Source organism: Pogona vitticeps, chromosome 1 (genome assembly GCF_051106095.1).
Source record: "Pogona vitticeps strain Pit_001003342236 chromosome 1, PviZW2.1, whole genome shotgun sequence".
NCBI lineage: Eukaryota > Metazoa > Chordata > Lepidosauria > Squamata > Agamidae > Pogona > Pogona vitticeps.
The window spans coordinates 80,336,059-80,355,447 of record NC_135783.1 but is presented as its reverse complement, the minus strand read 5'-3'; the positions used below and the strand labels follow the sequence as shown (position 1 = coordinate 80,355,447).

The 19,389-nt window shown below is 39.4% G+C and overlaps 1 protein-coding gene across 8 annotated transcripts in view; it reads right to left on the bottom strand.

Moving 5' to 3' along the window:
- The window catches only part of NHSL1 (NHS like 1), a 201,226-nt gene that overhangs the window by 97,844 nt on the left and 83,993 nt on the right, over window positions 1-19,389 (bottom strand). For 2 of the 8 annotated variants that reach the window (XM_072996069.2, XM_078383324.1), the window contains exon 1: window positions 4,085-4,410. The exons of the other annotated variants lie outside the window; for them this stretch is intronic. In XM_072996069.2, coding sequence (XP_072852170.2) covers window positions 4,085-4,100 — 16 coding nt within the window. In that variant the 5' untranslated portion in view covers window positions 4,101-4,410. Of the gene's footprint in view, window positions 1-4,084; window positions 4,411-19,389 lie in introns of those variants that run through there. 8 annotated transcript variants of the gene reach the window in all.

The window sequence follows — 19,389 nt, the reverse complement described above, 5'->3', positions numbered from 1 at the left end:
AATATTCTCTACCTGGAAAACCCTGAAAAGGTCACCATAAATCAGAATTGACTTGAAGGCACAGTTATTTTTAACACTATCTTTGTTAGATTAAGCCAGAGTGTGAAGCTGAATTACAATTGCTGATTTATGTTAATCTCAGTGCAAGGGCATGAAAAAGCAAAGCTAGGATAAACTTGAACCATCAGGAATTTGCACACAGAAGTCCCTCAGCCTTCAGGGAAGTTCTGATTTTTTTCACTGTAGTGATGAATTCTGTCAAAACGTAGTAAACAGTTAAATGTTTTGTTCATTTTCCACTGTCCCCAACCTAGGGAGGAGTAGGGTTCAAATCCACTGCTGGACTGGATTTTGAAGATGATGATTTAGGATGTCGATGATAAAGTGCCATCAAATCAGTTCTGACTTCCTATAACATCTTTTTTTCCTGGATAACGATTGCACAGAAACGGTTTACCACTCCTTATTCTAGCAATACTCTGGGGCTTAGCAGCCTCAGGCTAGCTCTTTTTCCAGGTGGAACGGTTGGAAATCAAACTTCGAAACTCTGGTTTGGCAGTCAGATACCTAAGATCATTGGACAATAACTGCACCTAAATTCAATGCTAATCCCAAAGTAACGTATGATAATCAACCCCTACCCCTCAAATTCAACAAGGAAGGAAAACATACCTGGGTTTTAAAGAAAAAAAAACTGAACATCAAGTTAACAGACATAAAAAAGGGGAACAAAAGGTTAGAGTGGCCATTTCCCTCTATATGAAGGGCTATCTATATTGTTTAGTTCCATTTGAAGAAGATGTGTGTGCTTACCTAAGCAATTTCCAGAAAAGCTGTATCAGCTGTTCAATATTTAAAACTGCTTTCAAATTTCAATTTCATGTATATATGTTAACTATATATACATATATATTTAATAAATTTAGTTACTTTAAAACATGAGTTCTTGTCAACCTATGTTACTCATTGATTTGTGGGAATAGAAGGAAAGGCAAAAATTCTCCAGAAGTCTGGAAACTATCTATTCCTCAAGATTTAAAGGCCTGCAAAATCCGTCCCGGTTTCTTAGTAAGGAGAAACAAAGGATAAAAAGTCAGTAGCAGGAACCATTCCTCATCCATCAGTTTTCAGCATTTGCATGTCAATTTCACTATAGCTTTAGAAACTTAATTCAACCTATGAAAAATATTCAAGAAAGTTAGTTCAACATTATAAGCACTAAAATATAACACTTGGCACATATATGCATGTCATCTTTATGAATATTTTAATGAGGCTGGTGGAGGAAGCACAAGTGATAATACTTATATAAGGCTGTTGTTTTTAAAGACCAACACCACTTGCATTCTGTTTTTAAATCTGGACCCTATCACATATTTATTCCCAGGCGCACACAATGCGTAAGCAGAATTTGATCCTATGGATGAAACAGCATAAAGCAGCTATTTTGAAAATGTGGAATGTAACTATTGGAGAAACAAGCTTTTGTAGATATACCCTGCAGTGGAGATTATGTCATTTTATCTGCCAATTTATCCATTTCCCCAGACGCTGGTGCTGAACATAATTTGCTCAAGGAGATGGAAGCAATGTATCGCGAATGCTGATGATGGTGGTAATGATTATGAATGATAAGAGGAGCAGGAATGAAAAACACCTGTACTTCCTATTCCCTTTGCAGCCCTTGTACTTCTATAGCCAGTCTAACATCTTCAGCTGCATCATGAGGGAGGAAGAAAGAAGCAATGTTTCCCAACCTTGGATCCCCAGATGCTCTTGGACTCAAAATTCCAGAAGTCTTCACCACTAGCAGTGCTGGCCAGGATTTCTGGGAACTGCAGTCCAAGAACATATGGGAACTCAAGGTTTGGAATCACTGCTTTAGAACATCTATAGAGAAGCTCTCACTGATGCAAATAACACCACCATAGTTCATGGAGATGGTATCAAACATCCGAGATGCATATAGCACAGCACTGCAGCTGACAGTTTAGAAAGTCTGCGAAGATCACTCTTTGGCTAATATCCTGTTGTGTGACTCCATATGTGAAACTCGAAGCTACACGAGTCATAAGGAAAATTGTACTGAGGCAGAAGTGATACTCACAAAGGTCTTCTGCAGGCATGCTGTGCAGTAATCTTGCAATGAATCAAGGGATCAATTGCACAATCAAATTACACAATGTGTAATGCCCTGTACAATTTCACAGCTGTAATTTTATGTTAAGCCAATTTCAACAGGATTTTAGCCAATAAAGTAAATGAACAAAGTATTGAACAATTTAAAAATGAATGTCAAGAAAAGCAAGCTTATAGTAGTCAGTAAAAAGCAAACAACCCCCAAAAAATGTAGTTAAAATTCCAAAATGAAAAAATGAAACATGCTGCCAAGTTTAAGTACCTGGGGCTTTGGTTAACTGAACAGCAGGATCATGGCCATTCAAACAGAAGGCAAAATAAAGATGGTCCAGGGTAATTTCTTTAAGATGAAAAATTTAATATTCAACAAAACTGTACAGTGCTATTTTAAGTTCTACTATATACCATGGAAATGTGGACTTTAAAATAAAGTACTATAAAAAGAAACATCTGAAATGTGTATTTATGATAAAATACTAAAAATTTCTTGGTCTAAGTAGGAGACCAAAAATGAACACTAAGATACATTAATAAAGAGCAACAAATCATGAAATGCATAAAACACACGATGATAGTTTGGTATCATTATGGGAAATGAAAAGTATGGAGTATACAGCTGATTGTTCGAGACATTACAAATGGTACTTTAGTACAAGAAGGAGATACAAGTCTTGGTTGAGAAACCTTGGTTATGGTTGGTTTGAATGCAACACAGACTTCTTGTTTGAAGATATTGCCTCTGAAGTCAGTATAGACTAATGTCCAAACTCAAGGAGGAATGGAATAAAAAGTTGAAGAAGTTTAAATTGATATTTTAAAGTGAGTTTGAATTTAGACTAACAACAAAAAAGATTGTAGCATATCACAGAAACATTCATGTTATTACTATTTCTTTCAGTAATGATAGATTCATAAAACTGTAGTTTGTTGCTTTTGCAATTATGTATCAATAAATTATTCCAAAACCAAAAAACAGCAAATTTAAGGAAATACAGATATACTTCTATAGATTCTACAATACACAGGTTGAAGTCCTGTTGCTTAGCACAGTAAGTCACAACTCAAGTAGGCCCACTGAATCAATGGAATTTATGGAAGACTTGACTCACTAAATCCTTATGGATTAATGGGCCTACTCTAGTTACAACTTACTACCCTGAGCAATAGGATTTCAACTACTGTATAGCAAGATGCAGGCCACAGAGACTGGCGAAAAGTTAGGAAGAACAACCTTCAGAACACGGCCAAAGAGCCCAAAAAACCCACAACAACCATTAGATCCCGGCCGTGAAAGCCTTCGCGAATACATATAGCATATTTGCTTATTCTGTAACAAAGCCTAATGACTCAATATTAATACTAAAGTTTATAAAAACACAACAGAGTGAAAATCTTACTTTTGCATCTCAACACCACTTTTCATATTTGCCTTATTTAAAACAAATAAACACTGATTTTGTGTTATGCAATGGCACCCCACCTCAAAATCCCTCATCCCTCAAATTCATTAGACATTTCCTCATACCATTTTGAGAATAATTATATGAAAGTATTGTCTCATAGATCCTATCAAATCAACATGGCCCAGTTCACATGCATCCTCTAAATTGTTTCTAAAGTTTCTACAACACTGACAATTATTGTTCAAATAATCAGTATGCCCATTAGTTTGCAACCTACAGAGCAAGCACACTCTTTTGTATGTGAAAGGATTACATGCACTATTTGAAGTATTTAAAGTCTTCTCATAAAGGACAAAGGGTTATGCGCTGCTCTCTGGCTTAAAGCCAAAGACAAGAGATAAAAATTTACCATAAACCTGTAGGGCTTGTTAAAGAGCTTGGCTAGTCTAAGACCAGAACAATTCCAAAAAAAGAAAACAAACACAGTACCACTGCCCTGCTAGCCATACACAAGCCACATCACTGCCAAAAAGTCCCCTTACCTTTCAGGCAAAACATGCTGAGACTCTTCCATGGAGGGAAGTGAAAGGGTCCTGTTTGCAGAGCATATAAGACACCAGTACTAGGTACAGCTGTTCCCCAGTCCTCGCCATTCAAGCACACAGTCAGAGAAATGTGGCAGCTCGCCAACTCCTGCTGCTATAGGAAGCTGCTGCCCAACCCACTGATTTCTAAACAACACGGCTGACATCTCCCTATCCCCACCTCCTCTCGTTTCCCCCACCAAAGCTCTTTGGGAGAAAAAAGAAAAGGAAAGATGAGGGAGGGAGAGGCAACTGTGTCTCTTCAGCCACGCCTAGCACAGTACAACTCTGAATACATTCACTTTATCTCCTCTGTCAGCAGTTTTTCCTATTGAAAACAGTTCATACTCATCAATTGGTCAGCAGCAGAAAAAAAATAAATCACTGTTAATCCACCTCAGCTGTTCCCTGTGAACTGCAAATTCTGTCTCGTTCCAACTTTGATGCCAGAGAGGTAATTTTTCTAAAATATTTGAAATGCTTTGTTTATTTTGTTTCCAACTTTTCACAACTCATACAAGCATAGCACAAAAAACAACAACAAAGAATAAGATACTAATTGCTACTGGAATTGCATGCTAGCCGTGGATGCCTCTAAAACTAATTTATCCTATGAGTGCAGGTAGAGATATTCTATACTATGGAAACAATATCCTACAGTATAGGTGGAAAGAGCAAACCAATACATTTTACAAATTAATATAGCTTCACAGTAAAACTTCATTCACAGTAAGTGTTAACTGTTTTTGCATATTACCACTTATGATCAAGGAAACAGAAATCTTCCACTCTGAGAGAGTATGGCTCTGTCACACCAGGGTGTTGTCCCTTCTTTTTCTGGGATTGCTTTGAGTCATTCTGAGTTTTTTAGTTGCAGATTTGATCATCCTTGTACTGGCAACCACAAATGAGAAGGGCATTTGTTACCAGATGTACTGGGACCCAGTAAATCATCCTGGTATTGCCTATTCACATACATTTAGAATACCACACTCATTCCCAACACAGACTTTCTAATTTTATTTTGAATTTTTTTTCCATTTCCACCCTTTCACTATAGTGCAGAAGTGATAACCTTTTAAACAATTATAAAGCAGAACACGGGAAGAAGTGATTTTCTTCTCTGCCCCATCTACAGTACCTAATTCTGTCCTCCATTACTCCCTTGTTTTAGCAGCCCACTGCTCTCAAAACTTCACAATTATGCTGCAATGTTTTCCAATTTTAATTTTGTTTTTTTAAAATATATAGTTAGCATAACATACAGTCATTTAGTGTAGCTACAGTCCTTATAAAAGAAGAAAGACACACACAGGTTTAGAGCCACTATTTTCAAACTGAGGGTGCCAACCAGCTGTAGGGAAGTGTGAGTCAGAGAGACTTCAGATGGAAAAAAAATCACAAATGGGAAAGGGTTCTTTCTAGCTCCTGCAATTTTTCCTCAAAGCCATTTTAGCTAATTAATATTCTCATTAATTGCATCAGGCACCTGCACCATAGGAGATACTACACACAGTTGTCAGGGATATGTAGTGCCTATGGCCATTTCTGAGATTCCACACTCTAGAACACCAGGGTTTACATCAAAGGTGCTTAACTTATGGCCCTGCTGCCGATCCCATAATTTCATCACCGCTGTATGCTGCCTAGCACTGTAACTGAACAATATAATGAGGGGTATAAACTGTTCACCATGGACTACACAGAGAAAAGTGTAGGTCTCATAAACAATATTCACTCCTTTGCATTCAACATGGGAATTTCCAATACAAGAGACTGATATGACTGCAATGTTTTCAAACAGCCTCAAAAACAAAAGGAAAACACAACAAAACTGATTTTTGAAGAACAATACTTTCCCCCTACAATACAACCTCGGAGCTGTCAAGCCATCAATGCCTCTAATTAAAGAGACCTGTCTATAACTAGAAAGCAAAAAAGGTTGTTTTATTCAGCTGATTTCCTAAAAAGTATCACTACAAACTCAAATATCTACTTAGTAACGCAGTCTGAAGGTAGGACAGGAGAAAACACCATGTCCTAAGTCTAGGATTTAAAAGTACATTTAAAGATATACCTCAAGAGAAAAAAAATCCTGTTCACAGATGTCTCCTTTCCTCCAATCTTAACTACAAAACACTACAGACTCTAGAGTAGATAGTCCTTTTATCTTTTCAGATTTTACATTCCATGAATGCAGCTCTCTTGTTCCTTTCAGAGATATGGTAAAGAAGCAGCGAACCTAATAACGGTAGGAGTGTGTATGTGGAAAAGTTACAGTCATGTGGATCTTCGGAATATGGAAGCAGCAAAAACAGAAGTTGCACAGTATCTGTGATTTAATATCTGGTGTTGGAGAGAGGCTAGAGAATTTGTTTTAAAACATGAAAGACAGATAAACCACTTCTTTAGAAACGCTGACTTGCTTTGAACACAACAATGAGCCATGGCTCAGTGGGAGGTTCTCAGGGAACAAGTCTTGGCTCATTGTGTATGAGCAGCAGGGTGTCTAACTTGCTTCTGATGCAAGAAAGAAATACTAAACTAGTTTCCTCAGTCTGGTGCCTCCCAACTTCTACCAACCTTCAATACTGACTAAGATAGCTGAAGCCCAATGAAGGTTGCACTCCAAACCATCTGGAGAGAATCAGCTTGGGAGCAATGGTTAAACCGCTGTACTACAGCCAAAACTGTGCTCATGACCCGGGTTTCAATCCCAGGTAGCTGGCTCAAGGTTGATTCAGCCTTCTATCCTTCTGAGATCGGTAAAATAAGTACCCAGCTCACTGGGGGGGGGGGGGGGCAATGTGTAGCCTGCATAATTAATTTGTAAACCACCCAGAGAGCACTACGGGGAGGTATATAAGCAGCATGCTTTGATTTTGCTTTGCTTTATAAGCAATCAATAAATCAATAAATCAATAAATCAATAAATCAATAAATAAACAAACAAACAAACAAACAAACAAACAAACAAACAAACAAACAAACAAACAAACAAACAAACTCTTATGTCCGAGATCTGACACTTTTCTTTACAAGGAACTCTGGTTTCTCTATCAATGAGCCATGGCTGTAAGGAACAGAACATGGTTTACATATGATAATGAACAAAGCATGGACAGAGGATCTGTGGTTTCTCTGAACAGCATGTTATTTAACTTCCTCTCTTACTTTAGTGTGAAAGACACACTAATATCAGAGATCTGAACAATCTTTATCCCAGAAACAATTTGGAAAAATAAAACACATATTTAATCTGCAGTGGTTCAAAGTTTCCGTATTATTTTAAGATGAAAAACTGCACATTATTTGCTATTTTGTTTCCTTTGGAAACTATCCAAAATACTAGCATTTTCACATGCACCACAACACATAACAATGCTGAGGTAAGTATCTGAGTGTTGTGTTAAGTCTGGATGTTTTTGAATACATGCATTAATTACCTGTAAGAAAAAAAGAACACATTAATGAAGTTCCCTAGAGATAGTAAACTGGTAGCAGCTGTTCAATACAGAGAAAGAATTATTTAAAAAAAACCATTTAGGAGAGAAGCACATGTGTTTGTGTGGGTCAGTGTGTAAGAATTACAATACAGCTAAAAAAATTGCTGGGTAACAAAAAAAATGAAATGCTATGATTTCCAGAGAGTTTATTATGTTAGTCTGTTGCAGAAAACCCAACAAAGAGCATTCTGGCCCTTAAATCCACACACGTTTTCTTACTAACAAGCAACCCTGCACAACACAAGAGGAACTGCAGTTCAGACATGTCAAGTAAAACCAGGCGCACAAAACTCTTTCTTGTTTTTAAAATGCAGTATCTCAGAGCTGAATAGATAGGATGAGATTTGGCTTGGAGAGGAGATCTCAAAGGTGACCTACAATTACACTGTGTCTCAGAATTATTATACCACCCTTACAACACAGTAATACAGAAGCCTTCAAAACATACGTATAGGACAGCGATGGTGAACCTATGGCATGCGTGCCACAGCTGGCATGCGGAGCCCTTTCTGCCAGGACGCAAGCCACAGGTCGCCAGATCGCTATTCCCCCCCCCCCCCGCGCAGCCAAACCTCAGGAGCCGGCTGCAGCCAGTGCTGGCGCTTCAGCAGGTGGATGCAGAGCAACTGGTGCTGGCAGCAGAGGCGGCTTGAGGCACCTCCTTGCTGCGGTCCCCCTTCCACTGCCACTTCCGGGTCCTCCAGGTCTGCTGCCGCGATTCCTCCTTCCACCGCCATTTCTGGGTCCAGTTCCGCACTTCATGGTTGCGGCGGCGGCACACCGCCTGTGTTTTTGTTTTGTTTCCTCCCAGTTTGAGCATGCGAGCCCAAAAAAGTTTGCCACCAAGGACTACAGATATTTCAAAGGCTTTTCAGCAAGAAATAAGAAATTTCATCTCCCCACTAGAGTAGATAGTGGGATTGGTAATTTTTCATTTAAAACCTGCAGCTTTCACAAAGTTCTACTATATAACATTGAGGACAGGGGATTCTCAGCCTGAGGCTCAAGAAATGCAGGAGCATTTATTGTAATAAAGCCTAGTGATTTCAAAACACAAATTGTAGCCTGTTTTGGAAGGCAAGGAATAAATGCGCAATGATGAGTGGTACTCAGTCTCCTTTTGCCCAGTCTACCACCAAAGAAAGAGAAAACAATTCACAAAGGAAACACTTCTGAATTTCTTTACCATCATGTCACCACTCAAGACCTACTGAAATGAACCAACAGAAGCAGTATCGGGGGCTAGGTAGATGGTTCTACCCAGTTCCATGTCTTATCAAGTAATACAGCACATACATGGTGAATACCAGATTGTTATGTACTGCAAAAAAACACACGATCTGGCAAGTTTGGCAGCACAACCCAAGGAACTCCCTGATTCATGACAAAATCAGGGAGGGGAGAGGTAAGAGACCAGAGGCTTAATGAGAGTTAGGATTCATTAGTTGGGAGTGGCAGTTAGCCTAAAGCACTGGTTCTTAACCTTGGGTTACTCAGGAGCTTTGAACTGCAACTCCCAGAAGCCTTCACCACCTGCTGTGCTGACTGGGGTTTCTGGGAGTTGCAGTTCAAAAGCATCTGAGTAACAAAGGTTAAGAACCACTGGCCTAAAGGACAACTGATGAGAGATTTAGCTTAAACCTTTCCTTTTTGAATGTTTTCAAAGACAGGAGGGATAAAACTGAGGATGAAGGCGAACACACTGGCTTGCAAAGTATCTGTGCATCTGAACTCCCCCCTTCCAACCGTCAACCTTGCTGTGTTGAATTGCAAGGTCAGCAAGAAACCTCTACCCATATTCACATGAACATTATCAACAGAACTCTGAAACCCCTCATAGGTGTTAGTACCCCTCCTTTCCTCGATACAATTATAGGGGAGCTCCTAGTTCCACCTCTTCTACATGTGGTGACTGAGAAATATAAAAAGGAGAATTTCCTGGTTGTATGTTGTTCTACATGTATACAAGAACTTTGGGAAAACTGAACCTACATATAAGCAGCACCCTCTTAGCTTCAGACTCCTCCAGTCCTATGCGCAGAAAAGGGAGGGAGGTGGTCTTCTCTAAGTGGGTGTACTAAAACCTGAATAGGGCTTTACTTTCACTGCAATTTAGCAGTTTCATTTATCAGGATTCATTCACCTGTGAGTTGCAAACTAAATTAAATTCTTTCCAAAGTACTGGCACACTCTTCCTCTTCAATCCTTAGCTGTTCCCAATGAGAAGCAGATGCCCTGAGAAAACAAGTTCCCACATACCATCAGAGCACATGCTTGTTCAGTGGACTGGAAAAGGGAAAAGAAATCCACTTCGTTGTGCTACTATATCTTGTGGTATCTCTTGAAGTAAAGGCATGTAAAAGTTCCCTCCCTCCCTCGTTTCTGCCCCCTCCTGCTTGATGAAGCATCACTCTAAACTAAAGCATCCTAGAGCACATTGCCATGTCTCCCTCCCTCCCCTTCCACTCCCAGAGGTACGTTTTCAATAACTGACTTATCGTTTGCTTTCTATTTGCTCTACTAGTATCAATTTCCTTTTCTGAAAAAGCAGAAGAACATAAAAATAATATTTTGTGTGGCTCTCCCACTACAACAAAATATCATTTGGATTTTCCAAAGACTCCTGAACATTTCCTTGAGGAAGAGTAAAGCTTTACTGATGGGTTCACTTTTTGTAATAAGAAACATAATGGCTTATTTAGGCTATTACATATTTCAAATTTTCAGAATGGATTTGAGTATGTGCAAGATCAAAAATTTACTAACCATCAGTCCAAACCCTGTTAACTACATTTCTCTGTGGATACAGAAATGCAATTTTCAGACTGAATTTTCTACTGGTAGCCTCTGAATCTGGCACGACTCATCACATTACAAACAAAAAGGAACCAGTTGAGCCACAATAAGGCAAAACATCAAGACAGTCCCCAGTAATGAATAAAACCTAGATTCAAGGAAAAGGAGCAAAAGCTAAAATGTGTGACAGGTCAAATTTTAAGCAAACTTTTCCAAATTGGTTTGCCAAGGCCATTTCATATTTGTTCAAAGATAATAAAATGATGAAACAGTGGAAGTCAATGAAGTTAGGCTAATTATTTTCCCACCATGCTTTGTTTTTTAGGGGAAGTTGTGTTTCAGTATATTTATTGTTTCTGGAAGAAACACTATTGAATGCAAATCTGTGTGATCAAGAATGTTAATATAACTGACATAAAGATTTTATTTATTTTAAAAATGATTTTTGTGGCATCTAACTGTGAACCTTCTAGGTTAATTTATGTAGCTGAAGTACTTTTTTTTAAAAAAAAGTCAGAACTGTTTATCACCAGCATGGAAGTTAGATGACATTTACAAATCATGTATCTGATGAAATAGGTTCTTGCTTCTAGAACTCCTGGCACAGAGAAATCTGTTCATCTTTGAAAAGTGCTACAAGACTCTTGGTTTTTTTAAAAAATCATGTTCAACATGACTGCAAAGTTTATGTTGTATGCTTAACTTTAATAAATAATTACAGGGATTTAATATAGTCAAGTACCTACGACTAATAAAGCCATTACTAATGCACTGTTCTTAACAAGCACATAGTATTAAAAATATATAAGGCAGAAAAAGAGTTACATACCCAGATGACATATGTAACAATATATACAGTATATCACAGAAGTGAGTACACCCCCTCACATTTCATAAATATTTTAGTATATCTTTTCATGTGACAACACTGAAGAAATGACACTTAGCTACAATGTAAAGCAGTGAGTATACAGCTTGTGTAACAGTGTAAACGTGCTGGCACCTCAAAATACACAACCATGACTGCAACACACAGCCATGTCTAAACTGCTGGCAACAAAAGTGAAGACACCCCCTATCAAGTCTGAACTCTTACCAGAAGCTAAAATTGGTAGCTGCTGATGATACCATACTTGAGATATCTCAAGAAGCCAAGCCCCAGTGGAAAAGACAGTAAAGCTAGGAAAAGTTGGTGTACTGTAAATAGGAACAGAGAAAAACCTAAAACAGAATGGATTAATTCAGTTAAAGAAAGTCATGGCTATTAGTTTGCAAGACCTGAACAGGGCTGTTAATGAAAAGACTTTCTGGTCCCTTTCATAAAGTCACCATAAGTCAGAAGTGACTTGACAATACATAACAATATTACAAGAGTCCCTGAGGAAAAATATTGCTGCATCCATTGTATGCATACAAAAAACAAGCTAAAAGAAAATGGCTGACTTGCCAAATATGATACAATTCTTGTATTCAAGAGTAAAGGGTAGTTCTTCTTTGTTCCTTCTGAGACAAGTTGAACAACACATGTTGCATATACAGTGGTGCCCCGCAAGACGATGTTAATCCGTTCCATTGAAATAGCTGTTTAGCAAAAACATCGTGTTGCGAAAAGCATTTCCCCATTGGAATGCACTGAAATCCGTTTAATGCATTCCAATGGGGAAAATAGTTGTCGTTTTGCAAAGATCGCCCATGCGGAAGCCATTTTGCGAAGCGCCGATCAGCTGTAAAAATCGCTGTCTTGTGAAGCATGGGTCCCGAAAACACCCATTTTGCGAAGCTCGCCCATAGGGAAGCCATTTTGTGAAGCCGCTGATCAGCTGTAAAAATCATCTTGCGAAGCATTGGCCCTGAAAAAACCCGTCTTGCGAAGCATGGACTGAAACATCGTCCAGTGAAAATCGCCCATAGGAAACACTGTTTTGCGAAGCGCAATGGCGATCGTAAAAACTCATCGTCATGCGGATTCGTCATTCTGCGGGGTCATCGTCTAGCAGGGCACCACTGTAACCTGAAACTATCTGTATGTCAACTAAAGTTATTATGCAGCAAGTCATTTATTACTGTGCAGTGATTTTGGACTATCTGGAAACAAGTGAAATGCATTATGAAGCCAGGCAAATTGCTGAATTATACATATCTGTAAACATGGTATTAAGTTACAATACTGGCATAAACTAAAACATAGATTTAACTAAAGGGTTATTCTAACTTTTGCAACTCAGTTTAAAGCAGTTCTACATTGCTGTGTATTAAGAGGATGGGCAAGACAGAGACTGGTTTGCCTGATTTTGACTCTGACCCCATCCACTGTTGGCTTCAATCCCACCAACAACGGATGGGGCCAGATCTCCCCCCCCCCGAGGCAGAATACTGAACTGCAGAGGGGAAATGGCTCTCCTATAACAGAAAATTAGCCATGACTCCTATATATATATGGTTCAATAGTACTTTAGTCCTAAACAGATTTTGTTTATATTTTAAACAAACAATTTCAAATTTACTTTACCATACTATCAAACTAAATTAGTATGGAGTTCACAGTTTTGTAAGTTGTCCTGGCCAAGAACTAGGAAACAAATCCCAATGGAATGACTTGAAGAAGAAACTATAAAGCTGCAGGGTTCTCTCACTGGCCATTCCAAGAGTTACTTCTGAAATGCATTTCCACTATTATGGAAAGATCTTGGTGCATACAAATTTTAAAATACATTAATTTACCCCTATTTATTAGTCAGGTACTCGTAGGGTATCATGTACACACCTGATATTGTTGATACTCTCTCCATCAACAATGATGCTGTCATTTGAATCAGCATATGCTCCCTTAAAAAGACATTCACAGTACAAATTGAAAAGTGGTGAGAATACACATTCCATTTGTCTTCATATTTATGTGTCCTCTGTCAACTCTGACTGTGGGTTTTTGTTGCTAACGACATATCACATGAACGGCAACCATAGTTTAACATCATCTCTATTACCTTGCTGAGTTGCCAAAGCTTTTTCACTGTCAAGGAGCACAACATATCCATGTTCATGGCATGTCATCTCTTCTCAAAGAGCTGTAGCAAAACAGTTCTTTAGTTTCAAAACTTCTTCTGAAACCAAACTGCTTATTTCCTGCAACTTCTTCACACCTCTTGTACATTCTGAGACTTACTGTTTTTAAGAAAAAGAATCATTAATTTTGTCATTCCTAGCTGTATAAACTTTGGTACTTTCCTTTGAATAAAGGTCAATCCTACCCAAATTTCTAGACTGGAAGGAGTCACTAAAACAGCTAAGTTAGCATCATCTATTGCCTTTATGTATGTATGTATGTATGTATGTATGTATGTATGTATGTATGTATGTATGTATGTATGTATGTATGTATGTATGTATGTATGTATGTATGTATGTATGTATGTATGTATGTATGTATGTATTTACTTACTTACTTACTTACTTACTTACTTACTTACTTACTTACTTACTTACTTACTTACTTACTTACTTACTTACTTACTTATTTATTTATTACTGTATTACTTTAACACTTCAACACCTTGGGTAACCCAAGCGTTCTTGTACCGCAACTCCCAGAAGCTTCACCGCTAGCTGTGTTGGCCAGGGTTTCTCAGAGTTGTAGTCCAGGAACACCTGGGTGACCCAAGATTGGGAACCAGTGTTTTACAACATTGTTGCTACTGTTGTCTTGCATGGAATTCCCCCTATCTGTAGTGCAAATTTGAATGATGCTGGTGACAACAAGTTCTTCACGAAATTCATTCTCCATATTAATTTCATATTTGTAGTCTGCATTTTACAACAAAATTTGTATAGGTTCCTTTCTCAATCTTAGCATTAAAATCCCCTATAATGAAAACTGGGTGTTCTGATTGTAATGTGGACAATTTTACTTTTACAAAGTATGTGTGAGGAGGTATCCAGGATCCATTGTGTACGTGCAAACATATTACAGTGGTGCCTTGACTTAGGAGCTTAATCCATTCTGGAATGATGGTCGTAACTTGAAATGGTTGTTAAGTCGAACTACCATTTCCCATAGGAATGCATTGGAACGCAATTAATCCGCTCCAGCCGGAAAAAAAAAATACAAAAAACCCACAAACAAACAAACACTGCAAGCCCCACTGAAACACATCAGGGCCAGGGGGAAAATCACCTAAAACAAAAAAAAATGCAATCCCCATTGGAACGCGTTGGGGCTGGGGAAAAAATGACCACAACCCCCCCCCAAAAAAACAATGCAAGTCCCACTGGAATGCATCGCAGCCAAAAGAAAACCACATCAAAAACAAACAAACAAAAACAATGCAAGCCCCATTGGAACGCACGAAAAACAAACACACCAAAAAAAAAAAAACCTCCAAGCCCCTTAGGAATGTGCTGGAGCTGGAAAACAACAACAACAACAACAACAAAAAACACAGCAAGCCCTATCGGAAGTCACTAGGGCCAAAAAAAACAACAACAACAACCCCACACCAAACACACCAAAAAAACATCACAGCACAGAAACATACCCCCCACAGCCCAAACCCACCTTGCAAAACCCTGTAAATGTACTTACTCAGAAGCAGAAAGCAGCACCAGGTAGTCCAAAGCCTCCTCCAACACACACACTCTAACTGTTGGGGTGAAAGAGCAACAAAGAAGCAGTCTCTTCGCCAACCAATGGTTAGTACATTTGAATTCCCCGCCTTTTTGCCCACCTTTTTTCCTGTCGTAACTTGAAGCTCTGGTCACAAGTCGAAGCAAAGTTTTGCAGCCGGAGCTGGTCATAACTCAAAATGGTTGTAAGTCAGGATGGCCGTAAGTCAAGGCGCCACTGTATTTATAACAACAATCTATACTCTGCCCTCTCACACACACTATGTAAACTGAAAACTGTAAAAATTGTGTTATGGACACTACCACAGTTTTTGGTCAACAAACTACTTGTTAATGGTTAGCTGTTATATATACAGTGGTGCCTCGCTTAACGGGCACCCTGTTTAACGACAAATCCGTATAACAATGGCTTTTTTGCGATCGTTTTTGCGATCGCATTGCGATGTTGCCTATGGGGAAAATCCCACTCGAAAATGCCGGCGGTGGCTTCGGAGGCCACTGCCACCACCGGCATTTAGCCCCAGCTGAGCGGCAGGAGCGCATTTTCCCGCTCGGAAATGCCGGCGGTGGCTTCGGAGGCTTGGGTGTTCCTGGCGGCCCTCCTCCCAACCCCTCACCCCCGTCTCCGCTGGGCTTTGGAAGCAGCTTCCGAAGCCCAGCAGTGGCAGCAGAGATGAGGGGTGGCTTGGGCAGAGCCGGGAGGAGGGCAAGGCTCGGGTGTTCCCGGCGGACCTCCTCCCAACCCCTCACCCCCGTCTCCGGCATTTTCGCAGCCAACGCTTTGGGGTGGTGGCAGGGGAGGGCTCCCCCGCCGCCGCTCCGAAGTGCTTCGGCCAGCTGTGTGAAAATGGGGGCTTTCCCAAAGGCCCCATTTTCACACAGCTGATCGGAGGTTCCAAAATGGCCACCGCAACCATTTTCGCCACTGCCCTCGCTTACCAAGGCGGCGAAAATGGCGGCGCTATGGAGGATCATCGCATAACGGTGAGTTTTCACCCCATAGGAATGCATTAAACCAAGTTTAATGCGTTTCTATGGGGTTTTCCCTCCCGCATTGCGATGTTTCCGGATAGTGACGATTAATCCGGAATGGATTAACGTCGCTATGCGGGGCACCACTGTAAATGTAGCCATACACCCACTTCACAAAAAACAGTAGCCATGAAATTTCTTAATGAGACAGAGGTTGGACAAGTGGTATGAACCTCCTATTTGAGCAAACATGCTAACAAATCCAAGATTCAGCATATAATAGCCTCTGTGAACTGCTAGCTAGGGACTGTGCAAACCAGGATTCTTAAGTAAACTTGCCTGCAAGTATCTCTGCAGCCTCAACTATCCCTCCTTAGAGTAACAATAGTTAACTTTCTGCCAGTGAACTTCTGAAGGTCAACAAAAACACATTTTGTACAGTGCTTTGCAAGTGAAAACATAATGCAAACATTGAGTATTTGAGTCTATCAGAAACGTTAAGCCATTTTTATACACTGGCACACTACTGAAAGCAGGAAAACAAACCCAGTTCATTTCCCTGAACCAAAACACATTTTTAGCTTAAGCATATAAAAACAAAAAGGTCTGGCTTTAAAACCTAAAAATAGTCCACAGAAGATATAACTTTAGAGTATGACTATGGTTTCTCTTGAACAACTGGCTCAGGGAGACCAACATGAATATTAAACTGTTGATATTAAGACACTGAGCACAGCACTGTACATAATTTGTCTTTTTCTTTTATAGCAATCAACATGTTGTACAATTATTAACTTTCCACACACATTGTGTTTGTTGGGTTTTTTATAATGGGGTTGAGAAACAGAGAATATGTATTAGCCATGAGTTTAATAACTGTGTTTTCAAATTGGCAGGACTGATTTAATGATTACCACGTTAAATCACGTTATCCTGCTGGAAGACAACACAGTCAGGCATAGTAATATACTTTGCCTGATTAGCTGCACCTGCTGACCATCCCCCGGGGAAAAGGAATGGCTTTACTGCCACTGGTATAAATCTCGAATGATCACAGCTGTCTCCTTCTTTCCTTCCTTCCCTTGAGTTTTGCTGTCTGTCTGACAAAGTGAATCTGTCTGGTTTGAAGTTAGTTATTAATACATAAAGTATGCAGGTTTCCTTCCCTCTCCTTTAGTAGCATAGTTCACCATCTTGCTGCTGTTCTAATTGTAATGGCAACAGAATAAACAAGAACCTTGTTGTATCATCTCCCCCCCCCCCCAGCTACACACAATCAATTCCCCTTTACTGTCATCTATTTACATCATGAGAGGGAGAGAGAGAGAGAAATCAGAAGGAGGACAAAGAGAAGCTCTCCTACTCAATGGTCCAGTTCGGCAGCCACCATAGAAGAGAAGGTACTGTATACAGTACTGTATTCAGCACTCATCAACTACATGGATTTGGGGGCTTACAGAAGAAGTCAAACATTGTGAGAACATTTATGGGGTGTGACTTTTTTGTTATTCAAGTCAAAGGAAACTCACCAATCTCTATCAAGAATGCTTTTGCAAACAGACAAATAAATATACATTATAATTCATAAAACGTAAGTAATAAAACTAGTAAGAACAAAGTTACTGTGGATGCCGAAAACTGGTGGACGAAACATCAATAATTTAAGATATGCATATGACACCATCTTACTGGCAGAAAGCAGCAATGAGGTAAAACCACTTTTAGAGAAAGACAAAGAAGAAAGTGCCGAAGCACGACTGCAGTTGAATCTCAAGAAGAGAAAAACCACAACTACAGAATAAATAATGGAATATAGATTTTGTATTCCTTGGTTCAGTCATCAGTCCAAAGGGAGACTGCAGCCAAGAAATCAGAGATAGACTGAGACTAGGAGGGGTAGCAATGAAGGAATTATAAAATACAATCAAGTGCAAGGATGTGTCACTGGAGACCAAGGCCAAGACAATCCACACACTCATAATTTGATCACCATGTATGGGTGTGAAAGCTTGACAGTGAGGAAAGCCGTCAGGAAAAAAATCCATTTGTTTGAAATATGGTGCTGGAGCAGAGCTTCCGGGAGGCAAAAATGTTGAAACTGAGGCTATCTTACTTTCAGCACATCATGAGAAGGCAGGATTCTCTGGGAAAGGCAGAAGGCAGCAGAAAAAGAGGAAGACCAAATATGAGATGGGTGGACTCCCTAAAAGAAGCCATAGGCTTAAGTTTACAAGAACTGAGCAGGGCAGTTGAGGACAGGACATTCTGGAGATCTCTCATTCATAGGCTTGCTATAAATTAGAGGCAGTTTGATGCACATAACAAGAAGAAGAAAAGCAAACAAATGCAGTCTCCGTATCTCAAAGTTTATTTTTATATTGTATTAAAGAAAAATATTTTAGAATTCTGCTAAGTGAAAATTCGAAAACTCTATAGTTAAAGGAAAGCTAATAAAATCACATTATTTTCCCCAATTCATATGTAATTTAAAATCTGCTTTCTAAAATAAATACTGCACTCCCAAGCCAACTACACCAGAGCACAGAGTGCTGTCCTCGGAAGATGCCGGCCACGGAGACTGGAGAAACATTAGGAAGAACAACCTTCAGAACACGGCCAAAGAGTCTGAAAAACCCACAACAACCATGCTTTCTAAAACTTCTAGAATACTGGAATATCTTACAATGTTAGTACCTGATCCAGTCAATTACTTTAAAAAATCACAGACAGAAAATCGGTATTCGCATGGCTATTCCTAAAAATAAAGCAAAAGCAGTATTAATGCTGGTACTTTCATTGTCTATTTTTTCCAAGTATATTCCATATTTAACACACTGATAACAGCCCCAAAAAGCTTAAAATATACTCCTGCAAACCACTCTGGGTTTAACCCCTAGTTTAAGCATATCCAAGTTAACATTTGTTGTTAGTACAACATAATTACCTAAACTATCCATGTAATTATGGCATCACATACCAAACTACAAGTAGCTATTACTTCTAAGCAATGGCTAGCATTAAAGTGAATTCTGATATCTGTGCCGGATGGGGTGTGTGCATGAATGTGGAGAGAAGTGCAAAGCAGTTCCTACTGTTCTGAAAATATTGCAGCACAATGACAGTAACAATATATGAACTGAGTCTGAACAGTTTTTTATAATTCATTTCTGAAGTTTATCAATGATATCTAAAAGTTTTGGTTTGCATAACTGACCAAGATCACTTCAAGCCCCACTCCCTTGCTCTCCGTGCAATCTCACAGCAGATTTTCTAGGAAAAACATTGGGAATCAGTAAGATGGCAGTTGAACAGGACGAAGATTCTTTATGGGCTTATCAGACAGTGGCATCTAAGTCCTGCAGCCCTTCT